The sequence below is a fragment of the Cololabis saira genome, chromosome 7 (assembly GCF_033807715.1).
Source record: "Cololabis saira isolate AMF1-May2022 chromosome 7, fColSai1.1, whole genome shotgun sequence".
NCBI lineage: Eukaryota > Metazoa > Chordata > Actinopteri > Beloniformes > Belonidae > Cololabis > Cololabis saira.
Window position 1 is genome coordinate 46805005 of NC_084593.1, and position 26208 is coordinate 46831212.

Sequence of the window (26208 nt, forward strand, 5' to 3'; positions counted from 1 at the left end):
CAGGAGAATTCGGTAATTTTGACCCAAAGACAGTACCGGGGATAAAAATGGCAGAAAACGGTACAAATTATAACCAACAAGGGAGCAGACAGCTGGAATTACAACTGAAAACAGAAATTAGCAGACATAAGGTCAATCAAAGAAACAGGATATGAACACATGGATATTAATAGAGGTTCTCTGTAACGGCCACACAGCAGCCACACATGGAACACGAGGGTCATTTGGTTTTTTGTATTTTCACTTAGATGATTTATTTTTAACTTTTCTTTAACTTTGGTGAAGGAAACCTGTGAGGGAGTTCAGGGGAGGGGCAAGCTTGTTAATTCCATGTCTTATGTTGTGCAGATGAGAGAATGACTGCAGCAAGTGACAGCCCTGCCCCTTTTCAACCTTTCCCCGACCCTGAATCCAACCTGGGACTTGATGATTGGGCCGGAGCTTCGGGAGCTGCGTGCCGGCCTGCGGCCCCCACCCCCGGTCATCCCGCTGCTGCTTCCACCTGCCTGCTGTGCCCACCCCTGGTCATCCCGTTGCTGCTTCCACCTGCCTGTGGTCCCCACCCCTGGTCATCCCGTTGCTGCTTCCACCTGCCTGCTGTGTGCTGTTGACGTCCCCGACCCCCCAGTCTGGCCTCGGCAGGAGGGTCCCCCCTTATGATCCAGGTCCTGATCAAGGTTTCTTCCTCCTAAAGGGGAGTTTTTCCTTGCCACTGTTTGGCTTAAGGTTTTTCTCCCACTAGGGGAGTTTTTACCTGCCATTGTTTATGTAATAACTGCTCGGGGGTTTATGTTCTGGATCTCTGGAAAGCGTCTAGAGACAACTTTTGTTGTATTAGACGCTATATAAATAAAATTGAATTGAATTGAAATTGACAGCGTTGACCCTGCAGCATGTTGAGCTTGGTGTTTAACATCCTCAAATACCTTCAAAAGCTTTTTCTTCCTTTTATTTGAGGAATGATATGCTTAAGTACATTTTCCAGGAATAATTACTTGAACTGGTTGTTTGATTTACAAATGTTTACGGTTTTGACTGAAATGACGTCTAAACCTCCGGAATAGTGTGAATGAAAAAGACTTGAGAACTGAGTCGAAATGTGAACACAATGTTGAAATGATGAATCATACAAGAGGAGCTGAACTTGCCCCTTGTGATGTTTAAGGGAGCTTTCAGACCTGTGGCCCGTTTGTTTTGTTCCGATTCAGGGGATAAATCGATACAGTTGTTTCGTTTTTCGTTTGTGGCGTTTGTGTTCACAAGGCAACCGTCTGTAGCGGTTCAAAGCTGTTGACAAATGCCATGAACCAACTGTTCTCTCATTGGTCAGAAATGAACGTGGAAGGAGTTTCCTCTTCCGCACCACGGGAAAAACAACATGCCCCTTTCACAGAGAGGGTGCAAAGAGCAGACTGCAGCCGCCGGCTTTAGGCTGATTTATGGTTCCCCGTTACACCAACGCAGAGCCTACGGCGTAGGGTACGGCGTAGGCTCTGCATCGATTTAACGCGGAACCATTAATCAGGCTTTACTCATTCATTTATGTGCGCTCGGCGCAGAGCGGAGCTCAGCGACGGGCGAGAGGCTGCCTGCCGCAGGGTTTGCACTGCACAAACCCTGCCTGAATTGAACATTGTTTAATTTCACCGTGCCGCGCTGGGACGACATCTCGACACGTCCAATAAGAGAGAAGCTGGTGGAGGCCGACTCTTCTCCTTGCGCCGCGGCAGCACATACCGGTACACATGAATGGAGTTGTGTCGGTTGCTGTGTGGATTATGTTCTCACTCCAAATAAAAAAAACGCACCGCTCCAGGTCTGGAATGGAATCGGGTCGAGACCACTTCTCCGAGCTGATCTCCGCTCGCTTATTTTGTGCCGTTTCAGAGAGCGATTGCTGTGTTCACATGTACCAAACTAACCGATCTTTAGGGGGAAACACTCCCTGTTCCGGAACAACTGGTGTGAAAGCAACCAAAGTTTGAAGGTTTTGAAACCTGTTTTTCTTCATACTGCATGGCTCCGTATTGTAAATGGGTGGAACAAGCTGACCTGGAACCCGCGGACCTCATGTGAATCAAAGTATGGGTCAGTCTGTGTACTCTTTTCAGTTCAGTTCTTTCAGCCATAGACCTTGGTGGTGATAGAATGTTATCAGCCAGTGTGGGTTGGTTCTGGATCAGTTCCACAGGTGTCATGAGGGGAGGGGAAGGGTTGGTGGGAGCAGAGCATCTTATATTCCTAACATCCAGGAGATTGTGGCTAGACCGGCCTGCCAGGGCCACCCTGCCAAGGTGAAATTGAAATATCAACAAATTGTAATTGGGTCAGGCCTTTAATGGCACTTATCCACTAGTACCTACTCAGCGCGCCTGGACTCGGCATGCCTCGGCACGCCACCACTCGCCTCGTCCTCGTTTATTTTCAATACCCAGATCAGAAGTAGGAGGTTGGAGAAGCTGCTGTGACGTATTTGATTGTGTATCTAAACCAAGACAACAACACTAAAGATGTAGGACCTGGAGGAGATGATAGATGTGCTGCTGGGTCTGTGGCTTGTGTTCAATATCAAGTTAAAAAATGAGAGTGAGAGAAACTTCAGGTGGCGACGCTTTTTTTTTTTAATTTTGGTTCGTCGGTGCTGCTGAGAAATCAGCTGGGAGCCGCGAGTGACCGAGCGCCTGGTGGATCTGGTCGTTCCTTATCGCCGTCTAGATCCCTTTTTAATTCTCTCCTCAGCACCAGGTTTATGAACAGTTGGATCATGAAACAGACTTTTGCGCTGTCACTGCCTGTCGGATAAAATGAGGAAACCGCGGGCCGCTCACGCGCTGACTGCCTCTTCCTGATTCAAACGTCTGACCGCCCCCCGACCAATCGGTGGCCTGTAGTGTGATGACGTCAGATCCAGGACCGACTCAGCCGCTCAGAACCCCGGGAGAATAGATACAGAAAAAGTACCTACTCTGCACGGCTCCACCCGTCTCGGCCCCTAGTGGAGAAGCGCAAGACGGGGGCGTGGCGAGTAGAGGCGCGTTGAGTAGGTACTAGTGGAAAAGGGCCAAAAGTCTCTGACTCCAAACAGACCAATTTGTGGTCAGTTTCCGCCAAATCAAGCTTGCAAACTCTTCAATGTCTTTTCCATCCCGCCAATGAGTTTCAAAACTGCAGCTAGCCTGCCATTCTGTTCAAGAATCGCATCCAGTTTGCGATTTTGTTCACACAACGTTTCATGGGTGTTGGTCGCACATCTTATCCCTTCAGACACACCAGGCAGCTTGAAAGGACCAGAATAGCTGTTGACGTTTTCCAAATTTGTCAATTTGCCAAATAACCGCCAGCTGCAGAAAGCAGAAATCCAATTATGAAGGCATCTTCAACATCCTTGACCGACAGTATGGACAGACACGCGATCCTCCACGTCTTTCAGGAGTCCAGCGTATCCAGCAGTAAATGTGGTAAACTGTGTTGAGAGACCAGTTAAACAATTCCATAATTTCATACGTTTTCGGAGGATATGAAAAGAGAGGCTCCAATGGAATGACAAGACAGCACAAGACAGAGAGGGAGCGGGAGAAGAAAAGTGTCTGCCTTGATGAAGATCCAGTAGCAACATCATAAACAAGGACTGGGTAGATTTGGGGCCAATCCCAATACACCCCCTACTTTCTACCACTAGCCCTCCCTCACTACCACTACCCCTAAAATTCAAGCCACAAATTTTAGGGCCCTTGTAATCTTCCCAGGGCCCAGTCCCAATACTCCCCCTACTCCTACTTTTCAGCACTACCCCTAAATTTTGCTTGCTACGTCGGTTTACGTTCGGGTACGTAAGCGACTGCGTAGTTACGTTTGCACAAACGTAACTGAAACACCATATCAGGAAGCCCAGAGATAAAAGCTGTTTTAATTTCAGCTGTAGCGCTGTTTATATACCACTTTATTAAGTTTTAATATTTTTTCCAGGCGTAAAAGTAACCGTTAAGATCCCCAACCTGGGCTCAGTTTATCCAAATAACGCCTGTTTTTTTTGGTTAGAAAATTTCGGAATGAGTACCGCCTGCCGGCTGCCGGCTCGCAGAGCCTACGGCGTAGGGTATGGTGTAGGGGTACGGCGTAGGGTACGGCGTAGGGGTACGGCGTAGGGGTACGGCGTAGGGTACGGCGTAGGGTACGGCGTAGGGTACGGCGTAGGGTACGGCGTAGGGTACGGCGTACAGCGAGCGTCGCCGCGTAACCTACGCCGTAGGCTCTGCGTTGGTGTAACGCGGAACCATAAATCAGCCATTATTCTGGCGAGGTTTGAAAAAGACTTCGCAAAAACGGGCAAACAAGGGATTATGTACATTCACTGAGTGAATATTATGAAAGTAAAATATATATTTCTCACTAGAAATGTAATCAAAACGCATTTTATGCAGAAACTAACTCAAAATATTGATTTTATTCTCTAAAAATTAGAAATGTCCGCCATGGTTTTTTTTTGGATTCAGTCCGCAAATGACGACGAAAAGGATTCTGGGAAATTTCGCTAGCCCTCGGTCAGCTAGTGAGGATCTGAAATCCCTCGCTGTGAAGGGCCAGATTCATATCCACTAACCCTCCTTTTCTTCACTCCCCCTAGGTGAAAAGAGGAATTGGGACACCACTACCCTCACGGGAACGCGCAGAATTTAGGGGTAGGACTGAAAAGTAGGACTAGGGAGGGATTGGGACTGGGCCTTGATCTGAGTGAACGTTGGGGGACTCTTTCCCTCAGTCCTATAACACAGAGGCCTGAGCACTCCTGCTGGCAGTCCGAACTCGGGGCCCGGCCTGGAACCCTTGGCTGCATATCTTCCCCTACTCTCTTTCACCATGTTGTGTCTTCCCACTGTCAATTAATGCCACTAAAGCCACAAAAGGATTGAACAGAAAGTAACAGGGGTTAGCATCATATTTTAGCATAAACTAAGCCAGCCAAGCTAAAAGAGCTAGTTTAGCTACGGTGAGTTTGGTCCAGTGGGATTCCAGGTGTTTTTGGATGAACCAGGGTTGGGCAGAGCCAACTCCTACCAACATGCCAGTGTGCACAACAGAATGTCTTCTGAAACATGTGGATGACATCACAGGGGATGTGTCTGATAGGGGGTTACCTTGGAAACATGTCTGCAGATGTTCCGTCAGAGCCTCCTGAGTGACAGGTTTGTGGGCGGAGTTCATAGCAGAGATAGCCAACAGCAGGACATCTCCCAGAGGGACGAACTGGGATTGGCTGATGGGGGACATACTGATGGGGGACACATCACCTGGAGAGACAAAGAAACAGTTCAGATTAAAATCTGCTTCACCCAAAAATGTCACGTCATCACCGCACACGAAGACGTCTTTCTCTGTTAACTCAGAAAAAAATATCTGAAAATAATCAACATTGCAGCAGAAGCCCAGCATGCAATTCTTACAGGTTAAACGACAAAAACTGTGCATAACTAACAACAGTAAATGGACTGCAGATTCATAACAGGCCGTTTTAGGGTAGGAAGCATTCCACGTTTTCTGACCATTATGTACCATTATCTCTCCCAACCAGTCACTTCAAGTATTCCAAAACAAAAGTTTTGCTAGTTTTAAGTTGAACACGCTTATGCCCTAAAGACAGGAGGTTTGACATCAAAAGTGTGTGTAGCGCATAGGACCTTTCTCGAAGAATATACCAATACACCAATGAACTTTCCTACATGATAGGGTATAAAAAATGTCAAACAGGCTCCTTTCCTTAACATTATCGAAACCAAGTTGTCGGGATCTTATAAAACATTGCACATTCAGTCATGTTCTATCTGTCTGTCTGTCTGTCTGTCTGTGGATCAGACATCGCACCAGTGAAATCTACGTGGATCAGACATCGTACCAGTGAAATCTACGTGGATCAGACATCGTACCAGTGAAATCTACGTGGATCAGACATCGTACCAGTGAACTCTACGTGGATCAGACATCGTACCAGTGAACTCTACGTGGATCAGACATCGTACCAGTGAACTCTACGTGGATCAGACATCGTACCAGTTAACAACGTGGATCAGACATCGTACCAGTGAACTCTACGTGGATCAGACATCGTACCAGTGAACTCTACGTGGATCAGACATCGTACCAGTTAACAACGTGGATCAGACATCGTACCAGTGAACTCTACGTGGATCAGACATCGTACCAGTTAACAACGTGGATCAGACATCGTACCAGTTAACTCTACGTGGATCAGACATCGTACCAGTTAACAACGTGGATCAGACATCGTACCAGTTAACTCTACGTGGATCAGACATCGTACCAGTGAACGTGGATCAGACATCGTACCAGTGAACTCTACGTGGATCAGACATCGTACCAGTGAACGTGGATCAGACATCGTACCAGTGAACTCTACGTGGATCAGACATCGTACCAGTGAACTCTACGTGGATCAGACATCGTACCAGTGAACTCTACGTGGATCAGACATCATACCAGTGAACTCTACGTGGATCAGACATCGTACCAGTGAACTCTACGTGGATCAGACATCGTACCAGTGAACTCTACGTGGATCAGACATCGTACCAGTTAACTCTATGTGTATCAGACATCGTACCAGTGAACTCTACGTGGATCAGACATCGTACCAGTTAACTCTATGTGTATCAGACATCGTACCAGTTAACAACGTTGATCAGTCATCGTACCAGTGAACTCTACGTGGATCAGACATCGTACCAGTTAACAACGTGGATCAGATATTGTACCATATACCTGTATGTGGATAAGATGTCGTACCCTTGAACTCTAAATGGATTATTACCAGTTCCTGTCATATGGGTGAACACTTCCGGGATCAGACGTCAAACCCCTGAACTCTAAGTTCCAAGGTGGACCAGCTGGGTCCATCCCTGGGCAAGGCCCCTAACTGTAATTGCCCCTCGGGCGAAATGGTGTGTTTGTTCTCTCAGATGTATATCGCTTTGGATAAAAGCGTCTGCTTAATGACAGTTGTACTAAGTGGATCAGGCATTTTACCAGTTAATTCTATTTGGATCAATTCAATTCAATTCAATTTTATTTGTATAGCGTCTAATACAACAAGTTGTCTCCAGACGCTTTCCAGAGATCCAGAATATGAACATAAACCCCCGAGCAATTATTACATAAACAATGGCAGGTAAAAACTCCCATAGTGGGAGAAAAGCCTTAAGCCAAACAGTGGCAAGAAAAACTCCCCTTTAGGAGGTAGAAACCTGGACCAGGACCTGGATCATAAGGGGGGTAGAAACCTGGACCAGGACCTGGATCATAAGGGGGTAGAAACCTGGACCAGGACCTGGATCATAAGGGGGTAGAAACCTGGACCAGGACCTGGATCATAAGGGGGGACCCTCCTGCCGAGGGCCAGACTGGGGGGTCGGGGACATCAGCAGCACACAGCAGGCAGGTGGAAGCAGCAGCGGGATGACCGGGGGTGGGGGCCGCAGGCCAGCACGCAGCTCCCGAAGCTCCGGCCCAATCATCAAGCCCCAGGTTGGGGTGCAGGGTCGGGGAAAGGTTGAGAAGGGGCAGGGCCAGGGAGAGGAGTCTTGACGGACAAATCTCTCCCCCGCCTGACCGGGCCGTTACCCTGCCCCTCTCACTCCCACGCTGCAGGTTCCGGTGTTGTGCATTCAGAGATGCTCTTCGCCACCAGCAGAGGATGCTGCACCATGTACAAAAGAGAAAAAAGAAAAGGGGGGCCAGCAGAAGAAACTACAGGAGCGACACACTAACACACTAGAGTTTACATCAGACGTCATGGAGGTGGAATCTAATTGTTACAGTCATGATACCACTGAACTCTATGTGGATTAAACATCGTACCCTTGAACTCTATGGACCAGTGAACTCCACGTGTCAGGTCTGGTGAAAAGGAGGACTGAGGTCTGATGAAGAGGAGGACTGATGTCTGATGAAGAGGAGCTCTCAGGTCTGATGAAGAGGAGGACTGAGGTCTGATGAAGAGGAGGACTGAGGTCTGATGAAGAGGAGGACTGAGGTCTGATGAAGAAGAGGACTGATGTCTGATGAAGAGGAGCTCTCAGGTCTGATGAAGAGGAGCTCTCAGGTCTGATGAAGAGGAGGACTGAGGTCTGGTGAAGAGGAGCTCTCAGAGCTGATGAAGAGGAGGACTCAGGGCTGATGAAGAGGAGCTCTCAGAGCTGATGAAGAGGAGGACTCAGGGCTGATGAAGAGGAAGACTGATGAAGAGGAGGTTGTTGGTGTTGGAGTACAGATCTGATTTGTTCCACTGCAGTGGTAGTAAACAATGAGACGGCCTCCTTTGTCCACAAACCTAAGCCACACCCCCTCCTTTATTAGTGCTCCCTCCCTCCACTCCTCTCCTCCTCTCCTCTCCCTCCTCTCCTCTCCCTCCGTCCCTCAGACTTCCCCGACCTCCCTCTTCTCCTCCTCTACATCTGCATCAATCTTATCTCGTCCTCGGCCTGTTCCCGTCGCGTCGGTACACACGCTAACGCTAGCTAGGAGCAGGCTAAGCCTGAGACGGATGAACAGATGGACAGACGGATTGGTTCCTACCTCTGGAGACGGTGGTGGGCCTCCCCTCGTCTCTAACTAACGTCCAGTTCCCTCGTCTCTAACTAACGTCCAGTTCCCTCGTCTCTAACTAACGTCCAGGGGAAAGTTGAGGGGGGAGAGAGCTTCTGTTCTAACTGCAGACCCCTCTCTCTCACACAATCACTTAGCTCCGCCCCCCTACCCACAATGCCTTGCGTGACACAAAGACGAGGGGGGGGGGGACCAATCCCGTGGAGCCGAGGATCCCCCGTCCCCCCTCCCTCACTGACATACGAGCTAAGAGGGTTGCCATGACGACGTGGTTCCAGCTGCTCTTTGTCCCCACGCACATGCGTGAGTGCAGCAGCATGGTGTAATCCGAGTACTACCATCTCAGAGTGTGTGTGTGTGTGTGTGTGTGTGTGTGTGTGTGTGTGTGTGTGTGTGTGTGTGTGTGTGTGTGTGTGTGTGTGTGTGTGTGTGTGTGTGTGTGTGTGTGTGTGTGTGTGTGTGTGTAGTGGTGTTCTGTGTGACCCAGATAGAGCTGCAGCTCCATGTAGGACACACCAGAACCCCCGAGTCCTCCACAAAACCGTCCTGAAACGCTGCCCAATGAGTTTATCTCAGCAACCAGCTGGTTAACGTGAACAAATCTGGAATAATTAATAATAAAGGAAACATAGGTGACATTTCAGCAGAACTGTAGAAGTTATCATGTCACACAGAGTAAGTAAGTGAGGATAAAAAACAGAAATGTGACCAAGGGCCAATCCCAACACACCCCCTACTTTTTACCACTACCCCTAAAAAAGAAGCCACAGATTTTAGGGCCCTTGTAATCTTCCCAGGGCCCAGTCCCAATACTCCCCCTACCCCTACTTTTCAGCACCACCCCTAAATTTTGCTTGCTACGTCACTGCGTGGTTTACGTTCGGGTACGTAAGAGACTGCGTAGTTACGTTTGCACAAACGTCACACCATATCAGGAAGCTGAGAGCCAAAAGCTGTTTTAATTTCAGCTGTAGCGCTGTTAATATGCCACTTTATTAAGTTTTAATATTTTTTCAGGCGTAAAAGTAACCGTTAAGATCCCCAACCTGGGCTCAGTTTATCCAAATAACACCTGTTAAGAAAGTTGCTACGATGTTTTCGGGGATGAGAAGAGCCGCCGGCTCGGAGCAGCAGCAGCTCACGGCCGGGTCAAACTGCGCCGTCGTCCCGGGGAGAAACCTGCAGCTCTGTGGAGAATTACCGCTGGCTGAAATAAATCATTTAGGAAGATAAATTTTGGTTTAATAGATGAAATCTAACAGTTGTAGCTACGCCTGTTAAGAAATTTGCTCCGAAAATTTCGAGATGCAGACGCAGAGCCTACGGCGTAGGGTACGGCGTAGGGTACGGTGTAGGGTACGGCGTACAGCGAGCGTCGCCGCGTAACCTACGCCGTAGGCTCTGTGTTGGTGTAACGCAGAACCATAAATCAGCCTTTATTCTGGCGAGGTTTGAAAAAGACTTCGCAACAACGGGCAAGCGAGTGATTTTGTACATTCACTGAGTGAATATTATGAAAGTAAAATATATATTTCTCGCTAAAAATGTAATCAAAACGCATTTTTATGCAGAAACTAACTCAAAATATAGATTTTATTCACTAAAAAATAAGAAATGTCCACCATGTTTTTTTTTTTATTCAGTCCGCAAATGACGACGAAAAGCATTCTGGGAAATTTTTCTGTCCCTAGGTCAGCTAGTGAGGATCTGAAATCCCTCGATCCGTAGGGACAGATTCATAGCCACTACCCTCGTTTTCCCCACTCCCCCTAGATGCAAAGAGGAATTGGGACACCACTACCCTCACGGGAACGCGCAAAATTTAGGGGTAGTGCTGAAAAGTAGGGGTAGTGGGGTGATTGGGACAGGGCCCAAATCTTCCACTTTTACCTCCTTTCTAGAACATCTCACCATTTATTGGACCAACCCTGAAGTTTATAGAGGTTGATGAGGACTAATGTTGTTATTTTTTACTACATTTAGTCATACCTGTCTTCCTGAGGTTTTCCAGGAGCCAAACTAGAAAACTGCTTTTGCATGTAAATTTCACTTAATGTATTCATTTCTTTCAAACAGAACAGTTTTGTATTTGTTGGTATCAGTGTCCTCTTCAGGACGTTCTAGCGCCCCCACGTGGAACAGTTGCTGAGCTGTGGGGGTTTGTACAAGGAAATTAATTCAGGAATGATGATGGATCTGGATGATTGACCCAATCAGAACAATGGAAATATATTATTTGCTCAAGATGATTCTTAGGAGTTCAGCTATAGTTCACTCTTACTGCCAACAGAAACTGAGATCAAACTGATTCATCATCGTCTTGTGATTCCAATGACTCTAGAGGAGTTTTTTTCCCAGGAGTCTGAATTGTGAAAGTGAAACAACAAAGATGGGACTAAAGTCAGAGCTGGACTGTTCTTCCACAGCTAGCTCTAAGTGCTCATCTTACATCCTTTCCATCCACAAGGAAAAACAGTAAAGCCTGATTTAAGGCTCTGCGTTAACCCAACGCAGAGCCTACGCTGTTGCCGTGACGCCGTCGTGAACCCTTCGGTACGGTGGCCGAGACCCGCCATTGCTGAAAATTAAAGAAACGCTGCAAATAAAAAGAAACGCTGCTGCAAATAAAATAAATGCTTTGCAAATAAAAACAAACGCTGCTGCAAATAAAAAAAAAAACGACGCAAATAAAAAAGCCACAACGGAAGTGAATTACCGGGGACTATTTTTGCTGATGCACCAGTGTTTTAACGTGAGAGGAGAAGAAGAAGACGAACGAGAAAATAAGTGAAAAGGAAGAAATAAGAAGAGCGAGGAATAAGAAGAACAACGAACGAGAAAATAAGTGAAAAGGTTAGTGTTCAACGTCGTGTCATTTTTAACGTGCAACACCGGTGCATCGGCAAAAATAGTCCCCAGTAATTCACTTCTGTTGTGGCTTTTTTATTTGCGTCGTTTTTTATTTTATTTGCAGCGGGTTTTTTTTTTTTTTACATTTGCAGCATTTCTTTTATTTGCAGCAATGGCGGGTCTCGGCCACCGTACTTCGGACTTCTCCGTCACTCCATTTCGCCGCGGTGCAAAACCCCCCCAGAGCACTAGCTGAAAAAACTTTTTTTAGCTTCCGGTTTTTCCGGTCACAGTGAATCAAAGAGATAAGGACAACTATTGTGCAAAAAAACAAAACAACCCAAAAAAAAAATAAATAAATAAACAAATAAAAAAAAAAAATAACATACGCGAAGAAAAGAGCGCTGAAAGTTCACGACTGCTTCACGAACCAGAACCAGAAAAGCGTTGCTACAAAGCGAACCAATCACAGCCCTCTCGGTCTGCGTTCGGTCTGCGTCGCCTCCACGCATAGTCACTAGGAATGGGTGATATTTTACCGTTCACGATAAACCGTCAAAAATATTCCCCACGGTAAGAATTTGTATCTCACGGTAAAAACGATAAATTCCCGTTGATGACGTTTTTGTGTAAAACTGATTTATGGTTCTGTGTTAAATCGACGCGTACCCTACGCCAATGAACGTGAGTGCAAAGGATGGCAATACAAGTCATTTATTATATATTTTACATTATATATTATTATATATAACATTATTACGTTACCCTTTCTTTTACAGCACAGCAATAACCAGGTAATACCTTGGTAATTACACTGTAATTACCTAGTAGTACCTTGTATTTACAAGGTAATTACATGGTAACTACCAGGTAATTTACCCAGTAAGTACTAGGTAATTATTACGTATTTTCTTGTACCATGTAATTATGTGTATTTACCATGTAATTACATGGTAAATACCTGGTTGTTTAAACTAAACATTACTAGGTAATTACAAAGACATTAGATGGGAACTATGAGGGAAATTACAGGTATTTACCATGTATTTACTCTGAAATTACATGAATTATTTCTAAGTAAGTACCAGGTAATTACTAAGTATTTTTCTGCAAACTACCAGGAAATTATAACCTATATTTGAGGTAGTTACCAGCTAATTACACTTCAATGACCATGTAGTTACCTTGTATTTACTATACATTTCATGGATAACTACCGGGTATTTACCCATTCATTATTGATTTATGTATTATCAATAGATTGGTGCAGGTACACCCGAGGGTGTAAATGACTCTATTGACCTTGTAATTAACCTGACAGTTAAATATTACTACTTTAAATATTGTAAAGTAGCTGTTGAAAAACAGCAAATCTACAAGCTCATATCGCTGCACTCAGGGCAGAGTGCTGCGCTATAAGTTTGTAGATCTGCTATTTTTCAGCTGGTGGTGCGTGTAAATGGCAGCAGATTACGTAAAGAGTGAATAAAGCACTTCTGTCATTTTACGTTTTATTTTTATGCTTTTTTTTTTTGAAGAGCACCGTTCTTCCTCTGTTACTTCCGTTATTGACAAAGCTTAACTTCCTGTTCCCGTCCGAGCGTAGCAGCATGCTAACGCTGCTCCAGAGTTGGTAAAATATGCAAGCAAATGATTAACTTGTCATGTTTTGTGTTGAAACTTATGAAAAGTTATTTTATTGTGGTTCGCCCCGTGTTTTTGTTGTTTACATGTCTCAAATCTTTGCTTCTGTGAGGGTCTCTGGAAAAAAAATTTGAGATTAAGGGTGATGGCCAAATGCAGATAATACGGGGGTCCTTGACATGCCAGTTTGAGATCTAAATATGTTGTTATATCGTTATTGAATGCACTGTGTTTTTTATTTGTTGCATTGATTGACTGAATGTGCTTATATTTTAACACTGTGCCTAGTTTTATGTTTTACACTGTGAAATACGTTTTACACTGTACAATATGTTTTTATACAGAACTTTATATTTTTTTCTTTATCCTTTTCAAGAAAAAAAAAGTCTTTGACAGATCACCTGTTTTGGTGTATGTGTTACAAGGTGGTGGTGGTGTGTGAGGAGGTATATGTGAGGGGGTGTGTGTGAGGGGGTGTATGTGAGGGGGTGTGTGTGAGGAGGTATATGTGAGGGGGTGTGTGTGAGGGGGTATATGTGAGGGTGTGTGTGTGAGGGGGTGTGTGTGAGGGGGTGTGTGTGAGGGTGTGTGTGTGAGCGGGTGTGTGTGAGGGGGTATATGTGAGGGGGTGTGTGTGAGGAGGTATATGTGAGGGGGTGTGTGTGAGGGGGTGTGTGAGGGGGTATATGTGAGGGGGTGTATGTGAGGGGGTGTGTGTGAGCGGGTGTGTGTGAGGAGGGATATGTGAGGGGGTATATGTGAGGGGGTGTATGTGAGGGGGTATATGTGAGGGGGTGTGTGTGAGGAGGTGTGTGTGAGGGGGTGTGTGTGAGGGGGTGTGTGTGAGGGGGTGTATGTGAGGGGGTGTGTGTGAGGGGGTGTGTGTGAGGGGGTGTGTGTGAGGAGGGATATGTGAGGGGGTGTGTGTGAGGGGGTGTGTGTGAGGGGGTGTGTGTGAGGGGGCATATGTGAGGGGGTGTATGTGAGGGGGTATATGTGAGGGGGTGTGTGTGAGGAGGTGTGTGTGAGGAGGTGTGTGTGAGGGGGTGTGTGTGAGGGGGTGTGTGTGAGGGGGTATATGTGAGGGGGTGTGTGTGAGGGGGTGTATGTGAGGGGGTATATGTGAGGGGGTGTGTGTGAGGGGGTGTGTGTGAGGGGGTATATGTGAGGGGGTGTATGTGAGGGGGTATATGTGAGGGGGTGTGTGTGAGGAGGTGTGTGTGAGGGGGTGTATGTGAGGAGGTGTGTGTGAGGAGGTGTGTGAGGAGGTGTGTGTGAGGGGGTGTGTGTGAGGGGGTGTATGTGAGGGGGTGTGTGTGAGGAGGTGTGTGTGAGGAGGTGTGTGTGAGGGGGTGTGTGTGAGGGGGTGTGTGTGAGGGGGTGTATGTGAGGGGGTGTGTGTGAGGGGGTGTGTGTGAGGGGGTGTGTGTGAGGGGGTATATGTGAGGGGGTGTGTGTGAGGGGGTGTGTGTGAGGGGGTATATGTGAGGGGGTGTGTGTGAGGGGGTGTGTGTGAGGGGGTGTATGTGAGGGGGTGTGTGTGAGGGGGTGTGTGTGAGGAGGTATATGTGAGGGGGTGTGTGTGAGGAGGTGTGTGTGAGGGGGTATATGTGAGGGGGTGTGTGTGAGGGGGTGTGTGTGAGGGGGTGTGTGTGAGGGGGTGTGTGTGAGGGGGTATATGTGAGGGGGGGTGTGTGAGGGGGTGTGTGTGAGGGGGTATATGTGAGGGGGTGTGTGTGAGGGGGTATATGTGAGGGGGTGTGTGTGAGGGGGTGTGTGTGAGGGGGTGTGTGTGAGGGGGTATATGTGAGGGGGTGTGTGTGAGGGGGTGTGTGTGAGGGGGTATATGTGAGGGGGTGTGTGTGAGGGGGTATATGTGAGGGGGTGTGTGTGAGGGGGTGTGTGTGAGGGGGTATATGTGAGGGGGTGTGTGTGAGGAGGGATATGTGAGGGGGTGTGTGTGAGGAGGGATATGTGAGGGGGTGTGTGTGAGGGGGTGTGTGTGAGGGGGTATATGTGAGGGGGTGTGTGTGAGGAGGGATATGTGAGGGGGTGTGTGTGAGGGGGTATATGTGAGGGGGTGTATGTGAGGGGGTGTGTGTGAGGGGGTGTGTGTGAGGAGGGATATGTGAGGGGGTGTGTGTGAGGGGGTGTGTGTGAGGGGGTGTGTGAGGGGGTGTGGTCCAACTTTCTAATTGCGGGGTAAAGGGGAGGTAATTATCAGACGTTTTGCCAATTGTTCAAATCTTTATAATTATAATCTACAATTACCAGGTAATATTATGGAAACAACACACGCTTTATTTTACAGTCCAGTTTCACTTTAATTAATGGGTAAAAGCCAGGTAAAAATGTCTGTACTTATTGGGTAAATACTTAGGAAATAGAATTACTGGGCAAGTAACTACAAGGTCAATTACCAGGTAAAACATGGTAACTATCAGGTTAATTACAAGGTCAATAGAGTCATTTACACCCTCGGGGGTACATGCACCAATCCATTGATAATACATGAATCAATAATGAATGGGTAAATACCCGGTAGTTATCCATGAAATGTATAGTAAATACAAGGTAACTACATGGTCATTGAAGTGTAATTAGCTGGTAACTACCTCAAATATAGGTTATAATTTCCTGGTAGTTTGCAGAAAAATACTTAGTAATTACCTGGTACTTACTTAGAAATAATTCATGTAATTTCAGAGTAATTACATAGTAAATTGACTGGTAGTTACCAATATTAACCTAGTAAATACCTGCAATTTCCCTCATAGTTCCCATCTAATGTCTTTGTAATTACCTAGTAATGTTTAGTTTAAACAACCAGGTATTTACCATGTAATTACATGGTAAATACACATAATTACATGGTACAAGAAAATACGTAATAATTACCTAGTACTTACTGGGTAAATTACCTGGTAGTTACCATGTAATTACCTTGTAAATACAAGGTACTACTAGGTAATTACAGTGTAATTACCAAGGTATTACCTGGTTATTACTGTACTGTAAAAGAAAGGGTTACCTATTATTATATATAACAGCTGCTGCTGAGAAAAAAAATTGCAATAGTATGTAATTTGTGGCATGTTCCAACCACAGGTTAATTTGCACATTTTATTTATATTAGAAGAGGTCATCACTGATAGGATTTTATTTTCAGTGAACTTTTATTTATTTGTCCTGTTTCTTTATTTATCATGTTGTATTTTTTTCTACTTTGTGATTTTATAAGCTAATAAAACTTGAAGGACAATGGTACTTTAGCTGTTTGCACTGTTATCCCACTGTTTAGCCATGCAGTTTGAATAAATGTTGAATCTGTTCTTACATTTCAAACTTGTTTCATTTGAGTCATTACAGTTTTGCAGTACAGGTGTAACTCATTTAATTGGTTTTTATTAATTCAATGTAATTGGTGTAGTTTAGTAGTATTTAGTATCTTTTAGAGCAGTGATTTGGGGGCTCCAAAGACTGAATGTGGTGATAGATTTATAGTTACAAAGGTGGAGTTGAATTGGTATTTTTTTTAATAGTCATTTTTATCGTTATCGGGATAAATGCCAGAAATTATCGTGATACATTTTTTAGTCCATACCGCCCATCCCTAGTAGTTACCCTACGGCGTAAGCTCTGCGTTGATTTAAAGGAGCATGAGGCTCCTTTTAAGAAATGAGACTCTCTAGCGCCACCCTTCACCACGACGGCCGTCGGGGGTACTGCAGCCAACAGTGAAGCCGGCACGGGAGAACGGGGAGAACGCGCATGCAGCGTCATGTGACGTCACATCCGCAGGACAGCGCGGGAAATTCGGGGCCAGCACTGCAGCACATTTTGCAGCAACAGCCTGTTCAAGGCAACGGAGAGATACACTAGAGGACTCATTCTTTTGGGTTTGGAACGCTTCATCTGACATTATTACTAGAAAACTTAAAACGTTTACACATTTTTTTCATAAATCCTGCCTCATGCTCCTTTAAGGCAGATCCATAATTCAGCCTTTAGCCACTACAATAGCAGAAGAAACTGTAGAACTGATGTTCCTCGATAACCAACTCCTGCTGGATGTTGGAAAAGTCATAGCTGCTCAGCGAACACGTGGAGCTGTGGTAAAGATGTCCAGGTCAGAAACACCGTCAAACCTGTGATGGCGTTTCACGTGAACCCAAATAACCAAAGGCAGCTTTAGGAAGGAGGTTTGGACCCCTGATATGTGCCCCTCGTCTCACTGAAGTCTGGACACGTCCACCTCTCACTTCAGAGTGCAGCACTGCATACTAACGAAGAAGGACAGGAACCAGAGCTGCTGGGGGGACGCTGAGGAGATGGAACCTCTCCAAGTCCAGTATTCATGCTAGCTTCAACAACAGAACCCAGATGAAGACGACCGTGTGGGAGAAAGAAAGAGAGATTTCTGTGAGACAAAGTTAGGATTGGTTTTTAGGGGATTGAAGCTACGCAAACTTAGGAAACCTGCAGGTCCTCTACCGGTCACTAGGGTCCAGATCCAGACCTGCAGGTCCTCTACAGACCACTAGGGTCCAGATCCAGACCTGCAGGTCCTCTACAGACCACTAGGGTCCAGATCCAGACCTGCAGGTCCTCTACAGACCACTAGGGTCCAGATCCAGACCTGCAGGTCCTCTACAGACCACTAGGGTCCAGATCCAGACCTGCAGGTCCTCTACAGACCACTAGGGTCCAGATCCAGACCTGCAGGTCCTCTACAGACCACTAGGGTCCAGATCCAGACCTGCAGGTCCTCTACAGACCACTAGGGTCCAGATCCAGACCTGCAGGTCCTCTACTGACCACTAGGGTCCTGATCCAGACCTGCAGGTCCTCTACCGGTCACTAGGGTCCAGATCCAGACCTGCAGGTCCTCTACAGACCACTAGGGTCCTGATCCAGACCTGCAGGTCCTCTACCGGTCACTAGGGTCCAGATCCAGACCTGCAGGTCCTCTACAGACCACTAGGGTCCAGATCCAGACCTGCAGGTCCTCTACAGACCACTAGGGTCCAGATCCAGACCTGCAGGTCCTGATCCAGACCTGCAGGTCCTCTACAGACCACTAGGGTCCAGATCCAGACCTGCAGGTCCTCTACAGACCACTAGGGTCCAGATCCAGACCTGCAGGTCCTCTACAGACCACTAGGGCCTGGATCCTACCGGCGGTCTGTGCATGTTTGCAGGCCAGAGCTTCAGGAGCTGCGTGCTGAACCTGCCCCCCCCTTATGATCCAGGTCCTGGTCCAGGTTTCTTCTTATGATCCAGGTCCTGGTCCAGGTTTCTACCCCCTTATGATCCAGGTCCTGGTCCAGGTTTCTTCTTATGATCCAGGTCCTGGTCCAGGTTTCTACCCCCTTATGATCCAGGTCCTGGTCCAGGTTTCTACTCCCTTATGATCCAGGTCCTGGTCCAGGTTTCTCCTTATGATCCAGGTCCTGGTCCAGGTTTCTACCCCCTTATGATCCAGGTCCTGGTCCAGGTTTCTACCCCCTTATGATCCAGGTCCTGGTCCAGGTTTCTTCCTCCTAAAGGGGAGTTTTTCTTGCCACTGTTTGGCTTAAGGTTTTTCTCCCACTAGGGGAGTTTTTACCTGCCATTATTTATGTAATAATTGCTTGGGGGGTTCATGTTCTGGATCTCTGGAAAGATCCTACAGACAACTGTTGTAATGGACGCTATAGTGGCTGCAAGAGTCAACACTCTTCAAGCTGTTCTTAGGAATGTAATGCACAGTTTCATGTGCCGTTTGGATGAGTGTGTGAATGGCATCATTGTGAATATAAATGACCCTGGGAAGAGCTGCGTCAGATACTCCTCTTGTCTCAGGAGACATTGGCTTAAAAGCTTGTATTTGTAACTGTCCCTGCTGTTTTGTATGTATTTTGTTCTATGTAATTGGTTTGTTTTTGTATGGACCACGAGTCTGCAATAAACTTCTACTACTACTACTACTATATAAATGAAATTGAAGTGAAGTGAATTGAATGGAGAACTTAGGACTGCATACATTGACATTTTATTTTAGTCTTCAAAAACAATGTCTGTAACCCAGTTTTATCATTAGAAAAAAAATAATTAAATAAAGACAGGGAAACAAATACCCTGGAGCTCTTTCTCCTGCAGCAGCAGATCCCAGTATCCAAGTGAGTTTAGAAGTTAGAATGACATACATCAGCAGAGCAGAACTACTCTCAGGTGTGAGATCATCTACAGAAGCAGGTGTAGACGTTGCTGACAGAAGAGAATGGAAACTTTCATGTTTTCAAATGTTGATGTTATTCACTGAGAGCAGTACTGGAGTTGAGGGGGGATGAGGAGGGATGGCATCCCCCCTGAAATAAAAACGGTCCAAATCATCCCCCCTGAAATAAAAACGGTCCAAATCATCCCCCCCTGAAATAAAAACGGTCCAAATCATCCCCCCTGAAATAAAAACGGTCCAAATCATCCCCCCTGAAATAAAAACGGTCCAAATCATCCCCCCTGAAATAAAAACGGTCCAAATCATCCCCCCTGTAAAACTGCCATCCCTCCTTTCCATCCCTTATGTCATTTCATCAATGAATGTGGTTTTACTGCTATTTCAACATTTAGAGTCATCACCAGAACAATAACTTATTTGACAATTTTCACCTGTTTCAAGTAAATTTTCACTTGAAATAAGTAGAAAAATCTGCCAGTGGGACAAGATTTATCTTCTTATTACAAGCAAAAAAATCTTGTTCCACTGGCAGATTTTTCTACTTATTTCAAGTGAAAATCTACTTGAAACAGGTGAAAATTGTTGTTTTTTCCAGTGATGAGTCTTGTTTTAAGTGTAATGAGATTTTTTTACTAAAATGAGACATTTTAACTAGAAATAAGACAAATATTCTTGTTAAGATTTTGAGTTTTTGCAGTGATCCATGTTACTTATCCTGTGAAGGACAGAGTCATATTGATAAGTTCAGAAAACTGTTTTTATTGTTGTGTTTTGATGTATTTGATGTAAGCCCAGTGGATATTTAAAGCTTACAGAAGGCTGCATTTAACTGCTGCTATGTCATTCCTGCAGTATTTCTGCAGGTGTTTTGGTCACTGCTATTATTTGTAATATATTATATTATTTGTAATCAGCACAAATTATCTGTCCCCATATGATCAAATCCACCATCCCCCCTTATTTATTTTTACAACTCGAGTACTGGCTGAGATCCTGATGAAGATCTGACATGTTTTGATCCATCAGAACAACTCAAACCTGCCTGCGCGTCGGGGGCAGGGCTAAACACTCGACTCTGCCCCTCTCTTCCGGTCGGGGCTGGGCCAACCCAGCCCCCGGGTCCCGCACTCAGAAGGCACGCTGCTTTTTCCCAGTGTCCAGCCGCGGTACTGCAACAAAAAATCCCATGGGGCCCAGAAAGCTTTTTTCCCATAGACCGCAATAGTAACAGAGAAGCCTCTTAAACTGTTCACAGGACACCTCCAGCAGCTCCATGGAAGGAGGAGGAGACATGTCCGTGGGGCCAACCCATGGATGTATTATTTAACCTGGATACGGGACAGGAAAATGGCCGCCGTTCATTTCAATGGAAGTTGCTCGCCTGGCGCATACGCCGAAATATTTCCTGACTTCCGGGTTTACTTCTGCGTTGTGGGGCCCATAGAGCATGCGCAGTTGAGTCACCTCCCATGATGCTCTGGGGCCTCCCATCATGCCCCGGGGCAATGACGCGAATATTAATATAATATGTATTAATATAATATCTTAAATAATGTATATTATTACATGTATAGTATTACATATATTATTAATGTATTAATATAATATGTATTAATATAATACATCCATGCACCGACACGGCTGTGACGTCACGCCCAGAAAGAGACTTTTCTTTGACTTTTCTGGCCGTTATAAAACATTTTTGACGGATATAAAGTCCATGACTTAAAAATATAGAATACAAAGATTAGTAATTGCCGGTGATTACAGCTGGAGGTTCCTGTGAACAGTTTTAGAGGCTTATCTTTTACTATTGCGGTCTATGGGAAAAAAGCTTTCTGGGCCACATGGGATTTTTTGTTGCAGTACCGCGGCTGGCCACTGGAAAAAATCGGCGTGCCTTCTGAGCGCGAGACTTGGGGGCTGGGCCAAACCGGCGACCCCGCCCCTCTTTTTCGATAGGGGCGGGGTCAGAGCATATGTCCCGCCCCTCCTTTCCGGCAGGGGCGGGGCCAGAGCATAGACCCCGCCCCTCTTTTCCGGTAGGGGCGGGGCTCTGCTACTCCCCACGGACCCCTGAATGAATGAATGAATGACGGATATCCAGCGGTAAATACAGCAGGTGGGCGGGGCCAGCCCAGACAGGTGAGCGCAGGGGCGGCGGGCCTTACCCAGGTACTTGATGGTGAAGCCCCGGGGCGGCTGCAGGGCCCTGCGCATCCAGCCCTCCCGCAGCACCTCCAGGTGGTCCTCCTTGCCCTGGATCAGCAGCACGTGTTCGTCGATCCAGCCCAGGAAGAAGATCTCCGACACGGCCTGGCGCACCAGCCCGCTCCACACGTGCTGCTGCGCGTTCTCCGCCTTGAAGTCTGCGAAGATCTCGTAGCCGGTGTGGTGTCGCGGCAGCGCGTCGCTCTCCGTCACCGCGCCCGCCGCGCCTGCCGCTCCTGCCGCTCCTGCCGCCTCCGCGGCGGCGGAGAGCCGGGACAGCACGATGGCCAGCGAGTGCGGCGCGATCTGCAGGAAGGAGTCCATGGTAGAGCAGGGCCGGGGCGTTCAGGCCCCGTCACGGCCGCCGTGAGCCGAGCGGCCCATGTCCAGTCACCGCGGCGGAGCGGCAGCGCCGCGGCGACGCGCCCGCCGCTTCAGCCGCGCGGCGGCGGCGCAGGCGCAGCCATCTCTGCGGGTCTCAGCCTGCAGCAGTGGTCGGAGCCGGCGCTTACAGCAAGGCAGTGAGGGCGGATCCAGCGGCCGCTCCTGGATAGCAGGGTGCTAACTTACCCTTTAAACGTAGCCAGGCAACAGATGCGGGAGCGGTGGTCGCGGCAGCGGCGTCAGCGGCGGCGGCGCGGTACGTGGGGGGGGCGGGGGAGACGGACCACAACAGCGGCTCCCTACACGGGGACGTCACCGCCGTCTGCGCAGGCGCAGCAGCAGTGGCGTCACCAGGGGGCAGGGGTGGCCATGGCCCCCCTACAAATAATTTAAAAAAAAACGGTGCGTCCGAAATGCCATACTAAAAAGTATACAGGTCTGTCTCAGAAAATTGGAATATTTTGATAAAGTCCTTTATCTTCTGTTATGCAAAAATGTCATACATTCTGGATTCATTACAAGTACTGTTGCCGTCCGTGACCCCCCAGTCTGGCCATCGGCAGGAGTGTCCCCCCTTATGATCCAGGTCCTGGTCCAGGTTTCTACCCCCTTATGATCCAGGTCCTGGTCCAGGTTTCTACCCCCTTATGATCCAGGTCCTGGTCCAGGTTTCTCCTTATGATCCAGGTCCTGGTCCAGGTTTCTCCTTATGATCCAGGTCCTGGTCCAGGTTTCTACCCCCTTATGATCCAGATCCAGGTTTCTTCCCTCCTAAAGGGGAGTTTTTCCTTGCCACTGTTTGGCTTAAGGTTTTTCTCCCACTATGGGAGTTTTTACCTGCCATTGTTTATGTAATAACTGCTCGGGGGTTTATGTTCTGGATCTCTGGAAAGCGTCTTGATTAGACGCTATATAAATAAAATTGAATTGAATTACAAATCAACTGAAATATTGCAAGCCTTTTATTATTTTAATATTGCTGATCATGGCTTACAGCTTAAGAAAACTCAAATATCCTATCTCAAAAAATTAGAATATTCTGGGGCCAGTTGTTCAAAAAATGTAATCTGGATCAAAGTGATCCAGATTTGGAAATCCCATTTTATGCTATCCAGGATCAGGTCTTGCTGAAGGGGAGAGTTGTTTTATTTATTTATTTATTTATTTATTTATTTATTTTTTCTTTCTTTCTTATTTATATTTATTTATTTTTATTTAATTATTGTTTTGAAAAGTTAAAAAAGGGGAAAATATTGATATTTCTATTGTTATTGTGAATCTTTTTTTTTTTCTCTCTTATTGCCCTCAATAAATATATCTATAAAAATAAATCCAGGTCCTTCCAGGGTCTTATACTACCCTGTTAGGCTTGAACTGGGGCTGGGGAGCTAAAACCCTTGAAAAAGAACTGTTTTGCAGCTTCTTGCGTGTACTGGCTGTAACTGTAAGGCCCAATCCCAATACACCCCCTACTTTCTTTCACTAGCCCTACTTTCTATCCCTACCCCTAAAAAAGAAGGGACAGATTTTAGGGCCCTTGAAATCTTTCCAGGTCTGTCCCAATATCCCCCTACTCCTACTTTCATCACCACCACTAAAATCAGGAAGCTGAGAGCCAAAAGCTGTTTTAATTTCAGCTGTAACGCTGTTAATATGCCACTTTATTAAGTTTTAATATTTTTTCAGGTGTAAAAGTAACCGTTAAGATCCCCAACCTGGGCTCAGTTTATCCAAATAACGCCTGTTAAGAAATTTGACCCGATGTTTTCGGCGATGATAAGAGCCGCCGGCTCGGAGCAGCAGCAGCCGGAGTACAGACGTGATCGCCCTGCGCCGTCGTCCCGGGGGAGAAACCTGCAGCTCTGTGGAGAATTACCTCTGGCTGAAATAAATCATTTAGGAATATAAATGTTGGTTTAATAGATGAAATCTAACAGAAATTTGCTGTGAAAATTTCGAGATTTCTGCCTGCCGGCTCCGGATCTGATTTATGGTTCCGCGTTAAATCGACGCAAAGCCTACGGCGTAGGGTACGGCGTAGGGTACGGCGTACGGCGCGCGTCGCCGCGTAATCTACGCCGTAGGCTCTGCGTTGGTGTAATGCGGAACCATAAATCAGCCTTTATTCTGGCGAGGTTTGAAAAAGACTTCGCAACAACGGGCAAGCGAGTGATTATGTACATTCACTGAGTGAATATTATGAAAGTAAAATATATATTTCTTGCTAAAAATGTAATCAAAACGCATTTTTATGCAGAAACTAACTCAAAATATAGATTTTATTCACAAAAGAATAAGAAATGTCCACCATGTTTTTTTTTTTGATTCAGTCTGCAAATGACGACGAAAAGCATTCTGGGAAATTTTTCTGTCCCTAGGTCAACTAGTGAGGATCTGAAATCCCTCGATCCGTAGGGACAGATTCATAGCCACTACCCTCGTTTACCCCACTCCCCCTAGGTGAAAAGAGGAATTGGGACACCACTACCCTCACGGGAACGCGCACAATTTAGGGGTAGTGCTGAAAAGTAGGGGTAGTGGGGTGATTGGGACAGGGCCCAAATCTTCCACTTTTACCTCCTTTCTAGAACATCTCACCATTTATTGGACCAACCCTGAAGTTTATAGAGGTTGATGAGGACTAATGTTGTTATTTTTTACTACATTTAGTCATACCTGTCTTCCTGAGGTTTTCCAGCGAGTGATTATGTACCTTCACTGAGTGAATATTATGAAAGTAAAATATATATTTCTCGCTAGAAATGTAATCAAAACGCATTTTTATGCAGAAATTAACTCAAAATATTGATTTTATTCACTAAAGAATAAGAAATGTCCGCCATGTTTGTTTTTTTTTTATTCAGTCCGCAAATGACGACGAACCCCTAGGTGGAAAGAGGAATTGGGACACCACTACCCTCACGGGAACGTGCACAATTTAGGGGTAGGGATGAAAACTAGGGGTAGTGGTAGTATTGGGACAGGGCCTAACTCTGTAACTCCAGTGTAGTTAATTTAGCCTGGAGTGAGGAGACCCATCCAATATGGCGGCCACGTTGGATTACGTTGCAGCATGTCATGAGGCGTCTACGTATATATGTGTATGGGGGGCCAGGGGTGGCGTATACTGCTCTGTCTAAGAAGGCATTGATGTTTCTTATACCATTTGCGATAACATATCTGTTTGAAATGGAATTTTCAGCACTTGTGGCTATAAATACTAAGTACAGGAATAAGTTGGATGTTCAGCCCGATCTCTGTCTGAAGCTGACGTCCATTCAGCCAGACATCCACAAACTGACAACAACACTCCCAATTGTAATCACTTGTTGATTATAATTGCTATTACATGTTTGGTAATTAATTTGAGTCCTATATGTTGATTACAGTTTGATTCTAGTCCTGTAAGTTGATTACTACTACTGTCATTTAGCACAGTGATTCTTAACCATAGGGCCGCGGCCCACACTTGGGCCGCGAGCGCCATCTAGTGGGCCGCGAAAAAAATTCAGTTTTGTACGTGTGGGCCGCGGGGGCCGCGGGACTGCATAGCAACTCCCAACCAAATGAGGAGAAGAAGACCCTCAGCTAGCTCTAGGTGTAATAGTAAGAGAAATGGTGTGTATTTATAGAAAATAACCTTCATTTTGCACAGAGTAGGTTTAGATCCGCCAGGATCAGGGATCGATTACTAGGGTCTGCGCCCAGAGCGAGCGAGCGCGGCGTGATCATTTATCCTGACTCGTCCGCGCAGCCGGGGAGGTCGGTGCCGCTCGGGCGGTGGGCTCCATCGTTACTGCTGAAGGATTGTACATGTAGATGTGTCTGCTGGACTGGACTGTTGTTCGGGCTCGCAAAAGCATCGGAAAGTGACTCTGCTGCAGCGGCCAGAGAGCTGCGGGTTCTGCCCGGCCGTCTCAGCTGATCAGGCTCGGATGAAATCCGACACGCGCAGTCCTGACAACTTATTAATGTAAATAAAACTTAGTAAGTTACTTAGTAAGTAATTAGCTTGACTCTTACAGAGATGAGAAGCCTAACAGGTGGAAAGGGAAGTTCAACCCGGAATGGACAGATTCATCCTGGTTCAGTCTTCCCACTGGGACAAAACCAGTGTCTCATACGTTCAGAGACCGTGGCGTTCAAAGTGCGAAAGTAAAACGCCACTGAAACAAAACACAAAGTTTTTCATCAAACATATCCACTCAAGTCTGAACTGAAGTCACAGAAAAATAAACTGACCATCTTAAACATGTTTGGGTCCACATACAGCTGTGAGGCAG

The 26208-nt window shown here is 46.4% G+C and overlaps 1 protein-coding gene across 1 annotated transcript in view; it reads right to left on the reverse strand.

Annotated features, from left to right (window-relative positions):
• Positions 1 to 22197, reverse strand: part of LOC133447319 (storkhead-box protein 2-like) — a 40500-nt gene extending 18303 nt beyond the window's left edge. The window contains exons 1-2 of the mRNA XM_061725975.1: positions 21502 to 22197; positions 5136 to 5288 (exon numbers count right to left, since the gene is read on the reverse strand). Of these exons, the coding sequence (XP_061581959.1) occupies positions 5136 to 5288; positions 21502 to 21865 (517 nt within the window). The 5' untranslated portion in view covers positions 21866 to 22197. The remainder of the gene's footprint in view (positions 1 to 5135; positions 5289 to 21501) is intronic.
• Between the last annotated feature and the right edge of the window lie 4011 nt (positions 22198 to 26208).